This window comes from Dendrobium catenatum, unplaced genomic scaffold, assembly GCF_001605985.2.
Source record: "Dendrobium catenatum unplaced genomic scaffold, ASM160598v2 fragScaff_scaffold_104, whole genome shotgun sequence".
Lineage (NCBI taxonomy): Eukaryota > Viridiplantae > Streptophyta > Magnoliopsida > Asparagales > Orchidaceae > Dendrobium > Dendrobium catenatum.
The window spans coordinates 283,060-302,461 of NW_021318566.1; the positions used below are offsets into that span (position 1 = coordinate 283,060).

Below are 19,402 nucleotides of genomic sequence, written 5' to 3' on the forward strand. Positions count from 1 at the left end.
AATATAATTAATTATATTTTAAATATAATTAATTATAATTAGTCTATAATTAGTTATAAATTAAAAATATGTAAGTGATAATTTATTTTAAGTTAAGTATAATTATTTATAATTTGATTATAATTAATTATAATTAATTCATAATAAATTATATGTTAAAATTAATTGATTTATGATCAATTTTAAATTTAAATATAATTAATTTTAATTAATTAATAATAGTTATAATTAATTAAGATTAATTATTTTTAAATTTTAATTAATTATTATTAATTATAATTAATTTAAGATAATTATAAATTAGTTGCCTCTAATTATAATTAATTAATATTAATCTTAATTTATTATAATTAATTCAGGTTAATTATAACTAATTATTATTAAATCTAATTAATTATGATTGCCTGGATTTGCGTGCCAACACCGTCAATCCCGCGAAGTTATGAATCTCCTAAACTTAGATTCTCGCCCTCGGAGTTAGCGGCGGACCAGAAAATCGCCCATGCACGCCTTTGTTGCGCATGGTGGGATGGGACCCTGGTCCGACGCCTACGACGAGGCGGGTAATCACCTAAAAAAAAACCTTTAATGTTCATGGCCGACCGGAAAACCGTTCATGCACGCCTTTGTTGCGCGTGGTGGGATGGGACCTCGGTGCGGCACCTACGGCGAGGCGGGGTCACTCCTAAGTACCCCCGAGCGGGGGGAAAGCAAACTGCCCTTTTTCAATAAAATGATTTTTAAAACCCCATGCAAGACTTTGTTGGCGTGGTGGGAGAAAAAACAAAAAAAAACACTGCCGCGGTGTCTCACAAACACCAACCGTGCACATCTTTGTTGACGTAGTGGATAGGCGGCCTCTTGGTTTTTCCCCTAAACGGGGGAGACGCCGAGAGGCTGTCGAAATTTTGTCTAAAATAAGACAAGGACTTGGAACAAATTGGGACTTGTGGAATTGATTCAATCTACTTAAAATGAACTTGAATAATATAAAAGAAATTGATTGAATTCAAAGAACAACATAAGCTTGGACTTCAAACAAGAGAACTTGATTGAACTCATTTTGAACTCGAACTTGAACTCAAATGAGTTGAACAAAGAACAAGAACTTTAACATGATCTTGGACATTTGAACTCAAGCAAGTTGGACCATATGGAGGAATTCATTTGGACTCGAACTCGATTGGAACATGACATGAATATGAGCTTAATTAAAAATGTAATGATTTGAATCATATGAACTTGAGTATGAATCTAATTTGGATTGAATTATGATTAAGGTGAATAATTTCTTGAAGGGATAATTCCCTAATGGAATCTTCACTTTGATTTAAATGCAAATCCTAATTAAGAAAGATTTGAGTCATTCATATCTCTTGCAAGAAAACAAGGACCCATGTGTAAATCCTTTCCAAACTTTGACATGGAATTTTTGAAGTAAGAAGTTTACAAATGAGGTTCGTTCGTAAACAATAAAAAGAAGGGTGAGGAACTTGGTTTGATTATAAACTCGTAATATGAGCTTTTGGACCACACTAATTGATTCATAATATTGGAGCTAGTTCGTCCCTAATCTACTTGCAATGAATGTATTGATTCATTAGAAAGGCTCTTAATGAACATGATGATTCGTGGTTTGCTTGTAACCAGTGCCAAAGTATTTGTTAATTCACTTACGATCATGCACAAGGGATATAACATGTTAGTGAGCAACATTAGAAGAGCTATAATGAATAGAAACATTTATTATGCTCAAGGATTCAATCATCATTTGATTTGCAAGCAACCATCAACAAGGATTAAGGACACATGATCTACCTACAAGCAAAGATCAATTAAAGAATGCAACAATGTTCCACAATCAACGTCAAGACATAAACAAATGCATCCAAACCTTCAAGCAATGAATATTGAAATTGACGGGATGTACAATGAATACAACGATATCCTACCAATCAATACTTGTGGACTTGCAAATACATGTAGCAACCAATATGCAAGTGGATAAGACAACCTACCAATCAATGTGCATGAAGAGGTTGGTGGCAAATGTGAACTCCTATGAATAACCGTAGGAGACTTGTTACATACATAAAAGTTTCATCCACGAGCAAATAAAAAAAAGAGAGAACTACAACAGATATGAGCTCCTATGGGCTACTGCAGAAGACTTCCACAACATTCAATGTACCACTCACAAGCAAAATATAAATATTCCAAAAATACCCCCGCACATACATTGTAGCTTGTATACACATAGGTACACTAAAAGGGGTAAGTGTCAATTATAAAACCCGCATGGGCCCCGGCGAGTGTGTTATTGGTACACACGTGACGTCTAGGGATGCTGCGCTGGTTGTTAAATTTAAACCCGATTCTCCTATACGAATAAATAGGAGTAGACAGGGTTTAATCATTTAATGCCCCCAAACACCCACATGGGCTCCGGCGAGCGTGTTTTGAATACACATGTGACGTCTAGGGATACTACGCGGGTCAATAAGTGAATTCAAGTTCGAACACAATCCTTCTATACGAATCAATAGGAGTTGACAGTGTTCGAACCTTCAAACAAATACACAGTTGTGAGGACCCGTGTATTTGTTTTAATACATTTATATCAGGTCTTCAAGGCCTATAATTAAGAGAATTCATTAATATATAAACAAAGCCTACGAAACCTGATCCCCTATCGGCAAGGTGATAGAGTCGACAAACAAAGAGAAATAACACCCTGATGATGGCCGTGATAAACAAAAATCTCAACCGGAGGGGTTCACAAACATTTTTCAAATGTCACTCAAATGCCCATCAAAATCCATAACTCCACAAACTCCACAATTTCAAAACCCAAAATTCAAAAAATATCCAAAATTCCAAATATTTAAAATTGAAATAAATCCATCAATGCTTAAAGCAAAGCCCATTCACCCTCCATAACAGTCTGCCGAGTTGGACAAATTCAAATTTACTTCAGCTCACAAAGAGCCAAATGCCTAGTCGAAAATATCACTAGGATTCATTCTCAAACAATCTCTTGCCAGTAAGGACGTGGTACGTGTCCTTTGACCGGCGGTTTGCCGCTAAATGACACCGCAGGATAAACGGTTATGACCCGGGGACCTCTGAACCGAGTGGTTTTGCCGCCAAATGGCACCACGAAATACCGGTTATGGCCAGAGCCAATACGCTCTTTAGTGGCATCAAATCCTTGAGATATGAATCAATATGATATGATCGATATGGCACAAAGCCCTCTGTTAGCTAAGGTGGATTCAAATTTGTCCACTTAGACAAATATTCATCCCGGATCTTTAAGATCCCCTTGGACGAAGCAACCCATGGCTGCCGACAAGGATCCTTCTGTCAGGTTGGGTCGACTACCTCCTCTGACTAAGTAGACCAGGGACCACGATGGCCCGGGACGACGGAACCATGGGATCTTGATCGGGTCTATCATCCATTCCCCCACCATCCGCTTTAAGTGCAAGATAGTTGAATTTCTATTGTAAATATCAAACCTTTCAAATTTCCAAGCTTCTAACCAATTCCAAATTTCCAATGTCCATTGCTGCTGCTATATGCCAGATAATACGTATTCACTACGCATCTGATTGACGACTAGCCTTAATCGAAAGTTATCTCTCGTGATCGGGAGGGATAATTAACTATAGGGGCTTGCGCCTATAGGAAACCAGAACTCAGATCATAAAGTCCTCATAAAATGAGGGCGAAATCTCTGGATAGTGTCTTATCTACAAACCTACTGCCTTCCAAAATTTACCTCGGAACTAATTTCGTTAAAACTCCCCTCGCCAAATAAAAAGCAAAAATAGTGCGGCGGGGAGGCCGGGGCCAAATTTTCGGAGCCCACACACATACTTTTGTATATAAAATCAATCAAACCTGGAATGTAAATAATGTCCCAATTATTACAACTTTGATAAGCAGCTGAGTAGTTTGTCATTATACAACCCAATTAAATTTATCACATACTCTACTTCAGTGGGTCTTCAAGCTTTAGCTTCTATGTAAGTTTTGGGCTTCATCTTTGGTAGGCTCATCCTCTCGATACATGTATCCTTTAACTAAACCACACAAGCTCAAATATACATTCTAAGTCTAATCAAATATATTTTAAAAAAAAAGACTCAAACCTGCAAAACAAGAGATTAAAAATAGTTTATATAGCAGAAATATCACATCCAGAATTGACTAGCACTTAAAGTGTTAAGCTTTGTTTCTATCTTATTGGCAACATCTCCCAACATCACCTGTTAGCAAGTACTTTTTTATTTATTATAATTTATTGCACCCCCTCTTGAACATGGCTAGCTACAAAAAAGAGCATGTATATGTCTACACTAACCACTTAAGAGGAAGTGCCCCACAACGCAGACAATTCAATGTTCATCACACCATTACATCAAACACATATGCAGAAAAAAAAAATTATAATCCTAGCATGCTTAGGGGCTGTGCACCTAAGTGTGTGCAGGCTATGTAGTATGTCACTACAATAGGTATTTTTGTTTTATTAAGGTAAGAAGACATTTAATCTTAATCCAGAAGTGATTTCTCTTTAATTTGTTTGTAACTTAGATATTTTATTTGGCTTTTATGTGTTTCATATTTATGAGGGTTATGAAGAACCTATAAAGCAACCACTCCTTGCTTTAAGACAAGCCTACTACTTATGAAGTCCTAAGATACAATGATATATGCATCTTACCTTTTGGGTGGGATGATTAATCATTTGTATCAAAATAAACTTAACCAATTTTTTAAAAAATTAGAATTCTCTTAGTATTTGGATAAGAGATGAATGTTCATTTAATAGTGTAAGGCGAACATGCCTAAGGCACTACAGGAAAATCATGTATTACTGGCGGATTTTTCGGTGGAAAATTATTAAGTTTCCGGCGGACTTGAAAAGTTTACAGCGAAAATTTTTTTAACGGTAAGACGAGCATTGCAAACCTTTTCCGAAGAAAAAATCCACCGGAAACCATTTTAGGCGTATTTTGTTCGCCGGAAAACTTTTATGGAGAATTTTTTTCAGAATAAGCCCATCGAAATTAACAGCCAATGCCCGCCCGCTCGCCCCCCTGCTCGCCCTGCATTGCCCTGCCGCCCGCCCACCCACCTGCCTGCTATCTAGATGCCTGCCTGCCTGCCCCGCTGCCCAACCGCCCGCACTGTAGCGCCTGAGTGATTCAAACCCAGCTCCTTTGGATTTCAAGTCCTCAACCAATTTGCTATGGAACAAAATGTGTTAACATGCAATCTATTTTATATTTAAATAAACTAATACAGAAATAAAATACATAAAAGTCGTAAAGAATTTTAATATCTTTTCAAAGATGCTAAAATCACAAATTCCAACAAGATATAAGAAAATTATGCTAAAATAGCAAGAAGTTATCAATTGACAAGATAAAATTATCCTTGTTAGATAAAAAAAGAATAATCCTCTCAACATGTGATCAAATGAAGTTTGATTTTGCTTTAAATAGGCTCATTCAACTTGTCTTGACAATTCGAATACTATGGTGCAGTCGTTTTGTGAAATGAAGTCCTTATAAAAAAAATTACACGAATTATCTGCTTTGATTAAAAAAGAATAATTATTTTGACATGTGATTAAACATCGATCAATCTTGCCTCAAATAGGTCATTCAACTAGTCTCAATGATCTAAATGCAATGGTGCAATCTTCTTTTTTTTTTTGAAACAAGGTCTAATAAAGAAAATTTACATGGATTATCCTTTTCAATAGTAAAAGAATAACCCCATAACTCATGATCAATCACTGTCCAACCTTGCCTCAGATATGGTCATTTAACGTGTCTCAACAATTCTAATGCAATGGTGTAATCAATTTTTGTGAGATGAGATTTGTTCAAAAATTATTACGTGGATAAAATTTGCATGCATAAAATTTTAACATGCAAATCCACATAAGACGTACATCAAATTGACATTTTTTATGTCAACACATACATAAAAGGTCTGGGGGGGAGGCACCGTTGACAAACCCGTTCATCAAGTTTCCAACACAACTAAGCTTAATCAATGAGTTGTGAATTTGTTGGTTTGACTAACTCTATAGCCCAAACCAAGCCCCATTCTAAAGCATCAAGCTTTGGATCTCCCGTCGTCTAGAAACTTCACATAAGCACAAGCTCATTCCATGCTTCTTAAAAAATTAGCACATTAATTTCTCAGAAATTAAAGTATTTTAATGGAAGATTGACCGTAACCATAATCTCCCCCATCCCTTCCACTTATCACTTCGAGTGAGGGCGAGTGATGAAATAAGGAGGGTTAAGAATAGGAGCTTGTTGCGAACCCATGGCTCCTTTGTCACCTTTATTGTGGTAATAGTTGAGGGATTAAGGGAGAGCAATAGTTTGATGACACCCTAAATGCTATGAGATGTGGGGTTGCTTGACAGGTTTGATGAAATGGTATATTAATAGTGACCATTATAATGTCTTATTTTCTACATTCAGTCCCAACCATCCACATATCAAGACAGCCTGGATTGGTCATGTTAGCAAGATTCTTTCAACCTTAAATATACAACCAGACTCCGCTTGGTCAAAATAAGAAACACCCAATTCAAAAACATGCTAGACTACCATTTGTCTAAGACGCCCTCGACTACCCATTCATCCAAAATATTTGATCAGACTCGGCCAACTAGTCCCACCTACCCATCTCATATTCAAAAGACTTGCCAATGGCTTATAGAATATTTGAGTTGTTTTCATCTGTCTTTTCACTCCTATACGTTGATTTTCTCCCTATCCACACACGCTACTCTAACCAACCCTACTGCTATATTAACATATTACTACAACAACAATTATTGCCATCCTTGATGCATATGAAGGGCCAACACAACATGATGCATGTCTCTCAATATTTCTTCAGTCCCTTCCACTAATCTTTCATGCAGAGATATAACTGAGTTAAGCCGACTCATGAACTGTCTAATACCTAGCTCGATGAATGGCTCGTGAGATAAGATCAATAAGATAATAAGCTAAGCTTGAGTCAGTCTCGGAAGACTTGTTAACTTGTGAGCATGCTCGTTTAAAATATTTTAATGTAAATAATTTAAAATATTAGAATTCAAGAGTTTAAGTATAAATTTATTAAAAATATTTAAAAAATATCTCACTTCTTTATATTAGGTGATGTCTTATTATTCCTTTTATAATTTCTCATTATTTATGTTATTATATTACAACTACTTAAAACATAATTATTTTCTCTTTTTTATAATAAATAAGTTGGCTCATTAGCCGAATCGAACTTGTAGAATTAAGCTCAACCTTAAACTTGAATAATTAATTAAGCTCAAGCGTGGGGTGGCTCGTGCTAAGCTCGACTAGTTTACACCACTAATCACATGTCACCTAGTTGTTAACAACAAAAAACAAAAACTATTCATCAAACCCACCATCCAATAGAACCTTGACATATGGTGCCAAATCACCCCACCCCAACCAACCCATTCGACATGTGTCCTCCATCACCTGGACTACTTAATGCCTAATGAATGTGTTTGTCAGTCATAGTAATTCCGAGGTATCTTTGTTATGTGGTTTTCATCTATATAATCTCCATACTATTAGCAGGGTTCATGAATTAAGCAACTTATTGAGATAGAACTCTTGTAAAATATTTATTTATCTACATTATAATCTTTCCCTTATTACTAGGGGAAGGAGCTCTATAATTTTCTTTTTATAGTGAAACCTTCCCCTCCTATGCATAATGCATGTATGCTACAAAATTGAAACACTTAAAAATCTATCTTATATAGGAGTGAATTCTTCAGTATTTTGAATCTCCCATATGTTGCCTCCTAATATGAAGTATATCAGCTTGATAATTGTTTATTCTCTGAAAGCCATCTTTCTTTACCACACATCGTCCATTAACCACCTCAAAAAAAAATCAGCATTTCTATCCTTGGAGTGCCAATCAAATTCATACACAAATAGACAAAGTTGGATGGAGAAGGTATCTAAGGGATCAAAAGCAAAGATGGGAGCAGATAGCCACATCCTCCACTCCCATCCTCACACCACAATAGAGAAATAGATGAAGATGGAGAAGATGAGGTTTTAAAAATAAAAAATGAACACTAACATAAAAATTTCAACAATGAATGAACATTTAAGCAATGATAGCCTTTATAAAAAGCACCAAAATAAAATGTACCTGAAATAATATTTTTGCATTTTGGTGTAACATTTCATAGAATCTAAAGGATCCAAGCAATGACAAGAAGTTATCATAGCTTAATGGATCGATTTACTTTTTTTTGTACCAATTGAAACTATAGCAATTAAACTTCTAAGCTAAACTTTGAACCTATGCCAGATCTTTTGGATCCCACGAATACAACTAGCCAATCATTAGACCTATGATCAACCCAGAACAAACCTTAGATAACCTAAAAATAGACTCAACTCTCAAGGTGTTGAGAAACATTCAAGCAAACTCGACAAAACTTTGTGCACCATGTTCGCACTTTGCCCAACCCTCCAGATGACCCGTGTTCATCTATAGTTAACATATGGTTTTCATTGGATGCATGATGACTGAATGGATCACTATATACTAGAATGATATGGATCTGATGCAATATCACATGGTTCGATGTACTGCTTACATCAGAACTCCTCATATTGTCGTTGACCTCAGAATCTAATTATGTGAGTTGCGCTATATCTATTATCATACATAACAATACATGCAACAAAAACAATAATGAAATGACAAATTTCTCTGGCATTTGCACACTCTTGCCAATCGCAGAATCTACCTCTCTCATCTGTAGCTCAACTTGGCCGCTCTCCCTCTCACCTCTCATGGTTGTGCTCTATGCCTGGGTCTCGAGCCCTAGCCGTCTGAGCCCTAGTCACATCTATATATAAATATATAAATTATATAAACACTTAGTAATATTATAACTTAATAAATAAGTGTAAAAATTGCAAAGAAACAGGAGAGGGGGAAGGTGGGAGATATAAGGAAGAAGAGAGGCTCAGGTCACAGCAATAGGCTACATTCTCGTTTAGAAGGAAGCACTTCAAAGAAGAGTGATTGCGCTCAATAGTCAACAAGCTCATCCATCAACATAAGATGGATTTTTTTGCTTTGCAAAAGTTGTAAGTGACGAGTGTCTCACTCAATGGAATAAAAAATAAAAAATCAAACGACGACAGAAAGGGCAAAAGATGATCCAAAGAGGAGGGGGAGAGGAAGGATGGGCAAAGAGAGAGGGAGGGAGAGAGTTTGGAGGGAGAAGGTATGAAAAAGAGAAAGAGGGGGAGGGAGGGGAAAATGCTTCATTAAAAAAATCATTTAATGATAGGATAAGTCAAAGTCTTATTAAGATTTAATAAAATGTGATGATAAAAGCATCATAACAGTCGCAATATTTCTAAAAAATAAAGTTGAATATCACTAAAATGGCAGTCAATCAATGTCTCAATCTCTAAAGAAATAAGTACAATCAGATTCAACACAAAATTGCATCGGATGGAAAACGAAGTAAAATAATTAATGGACTCGCAAAAGCACAATAACATAAGATGCTTATTTTAATACAGACAAGCAAGTATTCAAACATGAGAAAGAAACACTCCTACATAATAATGATGGGCCATTTGAGAGATGGACATGAATGACAATGCATACTCAAAAATTTGGGCAAACAAGTCCTACTTTAATAGAGGGTTGTAGAACCTGTCTCTCCTAAGTTAACTTGAGGGTTTGCACCAATAAAATTCTCAACCCCATATCTAAAAAAAAGTTAATGCCTTAGTTACGAGAAATCTAGTTAAAAGCAAACCTAATCTACCTCAAGAATAGACCACTCGTAATTCCTCTCTTGCACAATCAAGGAGGCTTCAGGATAAGAGGTTAGCTTTTCATAAGAAATCATTGGCCCATTAAAAAGCACAATTTTTCATTAAAAAACAAAACTTTTGGAAACAATAATTAAGCGTAAAGCATTGTTCAAATAGAAAATAAAGAGATAACTTCACGTTCTTACTAGAAGAAAACAAACAAAATGCACAAAACACAAAAGAATGATGTAACACATCATTCTATCACCCCAATTGACTTGATGTCCCAGAAGAAGCAATACATACCAAAAGAGAAATAAAATTAAGAAAAAAATTTAGTCATGATAGATTTAAGACTGTTAAATTTGCTTTGAGATTAGAACAATATATTGATAATCAATCAAAACTTGTATTGCACTAACCTCAGAGCGATTCCAATGATTTTGAAGCATATCCTAAAAAACGTTGGCCAGGAAATCCTAACCTAATTTTTTTCCTAAACATTGTGGACTAGCTACATTTTTTGAATCAGAAAAAAAATGCAGGGTGTTGAGTTATTATACCTGGAGTGCCCATAAGCTTGGTTTATGACCGCTAAACCCTTTTCTTTGTAGAAGAGTTTGCAAGTCATATGACTCAAGCGAAGCGTGGATCATCATGCAAGTTTTGGAAACCTTAGCTCCACCACCTAAATTATGCATCATTAAGAAAAAGAACATCAGAAAAAAAAAAAACATGCAATTAGGTACTGCAATGAACTAATTACATATAAATTTTACATTATTTTTTACATGAATTGCAACAAGTAGAAAATTTTTAATTGAGATATTGAGGTGGTGCTACATGAGGCCTCTTATGTAATAAACTTGTTGGTGTAATTTGGACTTCCAATTCTCACGAAAATTTTAAAAATAGCCCTTGAACCTTTGTAAAAATACCTAATTATAATAAATTTAATTAAAACATCATGTAACCCACATTTTTCTTTCTAGTAATTTCCTTATTAATGTAAGGAATCAACACACTACTTTGAGGATTCGTCAATTTGGCTATTTTGAGGATTCTATCATTTGAGGATTTGATATATCAATATTTTTTCCCTATTTTTTCAATTTCCTATTGACTCTATTATGCTTCATATTTTACATCAATTTGGCATCGCAAAAAAAATCCACTATTTTTGCACTTAAATTCTATAAATTTTAGTTGTTTTGCATATATAATTATATATTTATAGTTTTTGCACTTTTTACAGTAAGTTCATGTGTTTACTCCCCTCTTAAAACTTTCGTGAGCCCTTCCTCACTTGGAAAAAAAAATTTAGGAGCCAAAGAAACTGAAATTCTTTTTTCTCATGGATTTTTCTCTCCACACGCCTCTTATTTATATTTTTCAAACATATTCTCTTTACAATGCCACATCCCCTTTATTATTTCTATCATCTCATCTCCTAAAAATTCTCAATCATATCCTTTAAATTTCTTAAATCATCCAAATCCGAATTTAAATTCAAATTATAAATTTTAATTCAAAATTTCAACCCTTCTCTTTAAATTACTCCACAAAATTAGCTAACTTAATTCAATCCTAATCGATTTTATTCTCCTCCAGATTGAGCCTCACTTGCAACCAAAATTTTGATTTTCTAAAAAAACAAGAGGCGAACAATTCTTTCCATAGGCGAACAATTCTAAAAAAACAAGAGGCGAACAATTCTTAGTACTTTTCAACTTAGAGAGATTTTCATATTTGTACGTGAAATTAAAAAAGAACACTGTGCCAAGATTAGATGAACCTCATGTATGACTCTCAATATAATTGATAAACCACATTGGAGGGAAAATAAAAAATCTTTCCAAATATGTCTATAAGAAGCAAGGAAATTACTCCAAACTTGCAAGCGAGTAATATATACCTTAGCAAATATTATTTAACCATAATTCCAAAAATGATAACAGTGAACAAAAGTAACACTTATGCAAGTTGCAAGAATAATGGACATTCGCATCAAATAATCCCATATGCTCTATTGTAGCTCCAATTATATAACACAGATTTAAAGACTATCTCATGCTTACTAGTATGTAGCGCGCTAGCAAAAGAAAGTATATTGTCCACAATATCATATTTTTGGAGTCTCCCCAAAATAATAAAGAGCCGTAGAATCATTCATTTAATACATCATATAGTAAGATCGACCACATATAATATTCACTTTTATGGAGACTTCAACCCCCATCTTCCTCTCTCACTTGCAAATGGATACTTCAATGGGTTGAGTAAGGTATGCTATTTTGTAATAAGATAATAAACTGACCTATCTATATCCTTCATTTCATTTGTATCATTTTATCCCATGGACTGAAGCTAGCTCCACCACTGACCGTAGTGAGTGTAGCCAGAGGTCCTAGACCCTCTAACAAGCTTAACAAAATGCATGGAAAGGTTCTAGAGAAGGATTTTTAACTGTTTTTGAGCTTGATAGAGGAGTTGGAAAGAAGGATTTGTAGATCTTAATCAAGGGGGTGGAGGCACCAAATCTCCAGTTATCCAATCTTCAGCCGAGCCTTTACGCCTAGGAAAACATAATGGGGGCAAAGACATGGCATATCCCTCTTTACTCCCTAATTTGTGGTTGTCAATGGAAAACCGCCAGTTACCATTGCTATCACCTCCCTCTAGTCAGGTTCGGTCTGGCCTAAGAAAAAAATGCATCCTAACATTCACCGTCATATTTATAATTTAGTATGGAAATTGTATTAAACCTAAAATCATCACAAGGACCCTATTAATTCAATTTTCAATGATTTTCACTTGATTCAACCTTCATGAATGTATCATAGATCTAAGCTCTTCATTTTGTTTCCTAACTTGCCTTTATGCAATAATGTTTTTGCATATTGATCAAAATACCATATATCTATATTTTAAGCATGGAATATCAAAGTATATGCAGTAGCTTCTACCAATATGATCCCAACAAATGAGAACTGAGAAAATTGACACAGAATACAGTTAAAAAAACTGTAGCCATCACTAGCTAAACACTAAACATAAGAGCTAAAGAGAGCAAAGAATTCCATACTAGGCAGCAATGCGAATTTTCCTATGAAACCATAAAAGGCTAGTTTGTGTGATATCCCACAAACTGGCTATATCCCAAAGCTAACTATTCATGATATAAGCCATATCATTTCTCTGATTGTGCAATCTTGATTTGAGTTTATACAAAATAGTTCACACAAACCTTGAAGCTTCCCATAAGCTGCTTCAAAGACAGCTTCAGGTGATATATCATAAATGACTGTAAATCGTGGCCAGTTCAACCTATACGGACGAGTGTCCATACCATCTGTCAAAAGAACAATCTACACGGTATAAGCTAATTTAACATAATTCAGAAATAATGAAGATTTAAGGTCAAGCAGTAAACCTGCCTCAGCTCCTCTAATCTACTAATCTCATCAAGTATTTTGTCATCAATGAACTTAGTTGCCAGTCTGTAATGTAGTGATGATAACGAGGATCTTTGCTGCGGCTTCTTCACAGGGTTACCAACCTCAGAAGAAACCAAACATTCAGCATATGGGTCGATAAAAAGAGGATCTGCCACTTGAACAATTCAGCATATGTTAGAAAATAGTCACTAAAATAGACTGAAACCAAACATTCAACACGATGGTGTACCAGTGTCTTCTACATTTAGAGCTTCGTACAAAGTCCGTAACTAATAATTTCTTTGGTTTTAGTTAAAGGAGGACTCTCAATAACCATCACATCCTCTTATGGTTTGCCTTTTTTTTTTGGTTCCAAACAGAGTGTGGGTTTGCAACAAAGCTTATGAATGATCAGGCTATAGTCGAAGGAGTGGACCTTAGAAAGGATGTTGGGAGAACCAGCGGCCGCAATCTCATACTTGCTTTCAAACAGTTTTTCAAAGTATGATTACAACTGAAAAGAGAGTTCTCACCAGTTCTTATTCTATTTGTTGAGAACCAAAACCACAATTCCTTCGAAGCATTTCTTCGACTAGGTTTTCTACAGAAAATGCTAGAAAACAGAGGAAAATTACCGGGGCAAAGAGTCTCCTCGAATCGAATGAAAGCCGCTCTGATTGCCGCATGTAGATTCGAATCGAAGCCTACTCCATCGAGCCGGTCATTTGCACGGGCTACCCAGCTCCTCTTCCTCGCGGAAATGAAGAAGATGGGTGATAAGAAGCAGGAAGTAGACCTGACGAGGCCGCAGACCACAGGTGGTTGCCTGAGGTAGGTTAATCCAATCATCTATCCCTTCTTCTCCTCCTCCCCCGACTCCAATAGGCTTATGGTGGCCTTCAAAAGCAGATTATGTGAGGCCAGATTTTAAAAGCACATGGTTTTCTTAAACTTAATTAGTTTACTAAATAATTTTGTCCTATGCACCCCACCTGGTTTAGGTGGGTTGGTGGGCGAACTTGGTTGGGAACCCCCATCCCAAGTTCGAATCCCCTCTCATACGGCACGATTCCTTCGGGGGAGAAAATAACTGCGGGTCATGCACCTGTGAGGCTAGTTGCTGGTAGGCTCACCGAGAGACTAGTGGACATCGCCAAGCGCGTCACAAGCTGACGTGGCAGCTGGCCGATACCCCTTTTCCCAAAAAAAAAAAAAATTGTCCTATGTAATCCTAATTTATGTATTTTAGATATTTATATATCAATATCATTGAATAATATTTGGTATGCTAATTTTTTTAGGAGTTGCTCAAAAAGCTTCACAATAATATTAGAGCATGATGCTAATAAATTAGTATTTATTGGATTAGAGTTATTTTATGGCAATGACCCATCTAGGCTAGGAGTTATATTTGTGTAGCCCCTAAATTGAATAATTATGGTATAATATTTTGGGTTTAAGGTTTTTTATTTATAAATTAGAGTTTATGAGTTTTATGTTTTTAGGGCTTTTTAATATTTTTAAGGTTTGGGGTTTGGTAGTTTTATACTTAGTTTAGATATATTAATAATTTTTTGTTTAGTTTAGAGTTTAAGGGTTTTTTTCCCCAGAATTTTAGGGTTTATAAGAAGTTCAACTTTTAAAGCTTATGATTTAGGACTTTAAAGTTGAAGGGTATAGAGTTTAGGGTTTAAGAGTTAGATTGTTTCTAGTTTGGGATTTCGGTTTTAAGTTTAAGATTTAGAGTTTAATTAATAAGATTTAGTGCTTAGAGGTTCATGTTTGAAGAGCTTTGGGTTTAATATTTTAGTGGTTTATGATTTGAGGTATAGGCTTAAGCTTAATTTTTATTGTGCAAGGGGTAGGATTAAAAGTTTAGGGTTTTGGGAATAGGTATTATGGTGTTTGGAACTTTTGGGGTTATAACGGTTTTTGGGACTTAGGGCTATGGTTTAGTATACAGAGTTTGCGGGCTTCTTATTAGGGGTTAGGGGTTAGTGTATAGAGTTAAGAATTTTATAATTTAAGGCTTGTGTTTAGTGTATATGTTTTGATCGAACAATGATTAAATAATGATCAATGCATAGTAGAGCACATTCAATTTATAATCGAGCTATATTTGAAGATAAATGAAGACATTATTAAAAATAAACTATATATATTTGATGACATTATCGTATGATTTAGATCTAGTTAAAATATGCCTAATTAAGATATGATCATACCTTATTCATATAACAATATTTGAATATGGTTCGAATAATGATTGAACAACATAGCTTTTGATACATCGAACCATGTTCGATCATGATTAAAACAAAATCTAAACATAATGCAAGCACATATATTAGTCAATATCAAATCACATTATTTGATATTATATTATCTCAGCATCAGATCTCCATCAAAATGACATATTTATAATAAACAATAAAATTTCAAAAAATAGTACACAAACGTGTTTAAGTCATCGATAAATAATTTTTTATAAACTTTACTGTCGCGGTTTCTCCTAAGAGAAAAAATTCACATGAAGATATTATGAGAACATCGATGGATAAAGGCCACATAGGAAGAGCGAAATGTCATCCCTAATGTACTACGGGATATGAATATAGCTAGTTTATTTTGTTCGGAATAGAATTTTCAAATATATTTTGCTAAAAAATAAATAAATTACATATTTTTATAATTTTGAAACACATGAAATAAATCAAAATTTTCAACTCATATTATGAATTTATTAGATACTTATATGTCAATTAGAGCTTCATTTGAAATAATTTTTTATCATTATTTTGAAAAAAAAAATATTAGCTGGTGTAAAAAAGCACATACTGCGACGGTTGATGTCAGTTGCTCGTTAAAATTTCAAGGTTGGATAACTAATCGCACCATTCGGTGAAGCTATCTCTCTAATGAAAATTCACTTGCAGTGGCAAAGCCGTAAATCTGTTAAATTTCTTCGTCACCGGGCGTCCAGAAATATATGCTACGATACGACAACCACCGCGACTGCAACACGGGATAATTAGACTCGGAAGCGAAACAAGTCTAGATCCGTCAACTCCCCCCTCACCGCCGGGAAAGATGAGGAGAAAATCGTTGCCGGATTCCTCCTTAGCTCCTCCACCTTCCCGCGGCGGTGCCGCCGGGGAGTCTGAGAAGCAGGATCTCCTTCTTCTGTCGACGGCGATCGCCAACAGCGACGACCTCGCCCCCTTCGTCCGCAAAGCCTTCGCCTCTGGCCGCCCAGACTCCCTTCTCCAATCTCTCCGCCACTACGTCCGCTCCAAGGAATCTGAGATCGAGGACCTATGCAAGGCCCACTATCAGGATTTCATCGGCGCCGTCGACGATCTCCGCTCCCTCCTCTCCGACGCCGATTCCCTCAAATCGTCCCTCTCCGAAGCCAACTCCCTCCTCCAATCCGTCGCTGCACCTCTCCTATCCTCACTCGATTCCTACCTTGAAGCCTCTGCCGTTGCACGTAACCTAGCCGCCGCGCTCTCCTCCGCTCATAGCTGCGTCCGCCTTCTTGACCTCTGCGACCGTGCTAATGATCACTTCGCCGACGACAACCTCTACCGCGCCCTCCGAGCCGTCGGCTCCCTCGAGCGCGATTTCCTCCTCCCGGACGCTGTTCCTTCGGCCGCCCTCCGTCGAATGCTCCAGCGACAAATTCCCGCCTTCCGAGCCCAAGCCGAGCGCCGCATCTCCAAGGACTTCTCCGATTGGATGGTCCACATACGCGTAGCTTCCCGCAACCTTGGCCAGATGGCCATCGGCCGGGCTTCTGCCGCTCGCCAGCGAGAAGAAGAACTCCGCGTCAAGCAACGCCAGGCAGAAGAGCAGTCTCGGCTTAGCCTTCGCGACTGTGTCTACTCCCTAGACGAGGAAGATGATGCTGACGACCCTCTCTCCGGTGTTGGCGCCTTTGAACTTACCCCGCTCTACCGCGCTTACCACATCTACCAAACCCTTGGTCTCGCGGACCGCTTCCGCCAGTATTACTTTGAGAACCGCAAACTCCAGCTCACCTCGGACTTCCAGGTTTCCTCCATGACGCCTTTCCTGGAATCACATCAGACCTTCTTCGCCCAGATAGCAGGGTTCTTCATCGTTGAAGAACGCGTGCTCCGCACCGGCGGAGGACTCGTCACCCGCATGGAAGTCGATGCGCTATGGGAGACCGCTGTAGCCAAAATGGTCTCTGTCTTGGAGGACCAGTTCTCTAGGATGCAGACGGCTAGTCATCTCCTCCTTATCAAAGACTATGTTAGTCTCCTTAGTGTTACTCTCCGGCGCTATGGTTACGCTGTCGATCCTCTCCTAGACGTCCTCAGCAAGCACCTCGACAAGTACCACGACCTTCTGCTCTCTGACTGCCGCCGCCAGATTTTGGAGGCCCTCGCGGCCGACAAATTCGAGCAGATGCTCATGAAGAAAGAGTATGAATATTCTATGAACGTTCTCTCATTTCAGATCCAAACCTCTGATATCATCCCTGCCTTTCCCTACGTGGCACCATTCTCCTCTACTGTTCCAGATTGTTGCCGTATTGTTCGATCGTTTGTTGAAGATTCTGTTAGCTTTTTGTCTTATGGTGGCCAGCTTGACTTCTATGCTTTTGTTAAGAAGTACCTTGATAAGCTCCTTGGTGAGGTTCTTGATGGTGCTTTCCTCCGGCTTGTGGAGTCACAAAGTCTTGGGGTTTCTCAGGCAATGCAGGTTGCTGCCAATATGGCGGTTTTGGAACGAGCCTGTGACTTCTTCTTCCGTCATGCTGCACAGCTTTCAGGAATCCCTCTTAGAATTGCAGAGAGGACTCGGAGAGAATTTGCATTGAAAAAGTCGCGAGATGCAACTGAGGAGCTCTTGTTGAGTTTGCTGAGAGGAAAGATAGATGATTTTATGCTTTTGACAGATAGTATAATTTGGATGGGTGAGGAGCCTCCTCATAATGGGAATGAGTATGCTAATGAGGTGATCATATATTTGGAGACACTGGTTTCTACTGCACAGCAGATACTTCCTGCACAGGTACTTAACAGGGTTATCTATGGTGTGCTTTCTCATATTTCTGAGAAGATTGTGGGATTGTTTCTCAGTGATTTGGTGAAAAGATTCAATGGAAGTGCGGTAGCAGGAATTGATTATGATGTTAAGCTGTTTGAATCGTTTGCTGAAAATCAGTCACATTTGTTTTCCGAATCTGAGGAGGCAGGAACAAATGAGCTTAAGCTGGCTTTGGCAGAAGCCAGACAGCTGGTTAATTTACTCACAAGCAACAATCCAGAGAATTTCCTCAACCCTGTGATTCGGGAGAGGAGTTACAACAGGCTGGATTACAAGAAGGTTGTGAGCATATCTGAGAAATTTAGGGATTCATCTGATAGGTTGTTTGGGACCTTTGGTACAAGAAGTGCTAAGCAGAATCCTAAGAAGAAATCATTGGATGCTTTAATTAAGAGACTGAAGGATGTAAGCTGAATGGAATTTTAAATATGTATGAGATCTTTACCACCAAATGCTTATCATTTGAGCATATTTCTGTTCTCTTTTTGTTCACTATTTCCCTCACATTTCCATCTTTGCATTGTTTGATTTATCATGTAATAGTGCTAATCCTTCAGGTTAAAGCATGCAGAATGCTGATCACAGTTGTATCCATGTTACCTGTTTGCACGTATTTGGTTTGTCAATATTTATTCACGGAGAAACTTGTCCATTCTATTCAATTCAGTCTTGTTCATATTGCATTGAGCTTTACAAAAATAAAAATTTTATAGTCTGTTGAAGTTTTACGTTTGTAAAACAAGTTCTGTTTTATCATGGTTTCTTTTTTTGTTCTGTAGATGTTTAGTGATATCTCTCTTTTTTTTTATTTTGAGCCCTTACTAAGGAGCCCAAGTAGCAATGATAATGTTTTTCCATGTATGCAAGCGACCCTATTTAATGACATGTTTCATTTCATCTCATCTTCGTTAATTCACCTGTCCTTGTAGCTTATTGTTTTTGATAATTTTCATTCTTATTATGCAATATCATGCTAATACTTCTTGGGTAAGCATGAGTGAACAATGCTAA

General features: G+C 37.0%; 2 protein-coding genes across 3 annotated transcripts in view; one reads left to right on the forward strand and one right to left on the reverse strand.

The window, feature by feature from the left end:
* Positions 1 to 14,215, reverse strand: part of LOC110104429 (putative S-adenosyl-L-methionine-dependent methyltransferase Mflv_5024) — a 26,944-nt gene extending 12,729 nt beyond the window's left edge. Inside the window, exons 1-4 of one of the 2 annotated variants that reach the window (XM_020833535.2) lie at positions 13,948 to 14,215; positions 13,309 to 13,481; positions 13,123 to 13,243; positions 10,439 to 10,563 (exon numbers count right to left, since the gene is read on the reverse strand). In XM_020833535.2, coding sequence (XP_020689194.1) covers positions 10,439 to 10,563; positions 13,123 to 13,243; positions 13,309 to 13,481; positions 13,948 to 14,161 — 633 coding nt within the window. In that variant the 5' untranslated portion in view covers positions 14,162 to 14,215. Of the gene's footprint in view, positions 1 to 10,438; positions 10,564 to 13,122; positions 13,244 to 13,308; positions 13,488 to 13,947 lie in introns of both variants that reach the window. The other variant, XM_020833534.2, reaches the window with a different exon arrangement.
* A 2,097-nt stretch (positions 14,216 to 16,312) lies between these two features.
* On the forward strand, positions 16,313 to 19,067 carry LOC110104418 (exocyst complex component SEC15B). Its single transcript, XM_020833521.2, has one exon. The coding sequence runs from the start codon at positions 16,403 to 16,405 to the stop codon at positions 18,803 to 18,805; it is 2,403 nt and encodes an 800-aa protein (XP_020689180.1). The 5' UTR covers positions 16,313 to 16,402; the 3' UTR covers positions 18,806 to 19,067.
* Positions 19,068 to 19,402: the final 335 nt, after the last annotated feature.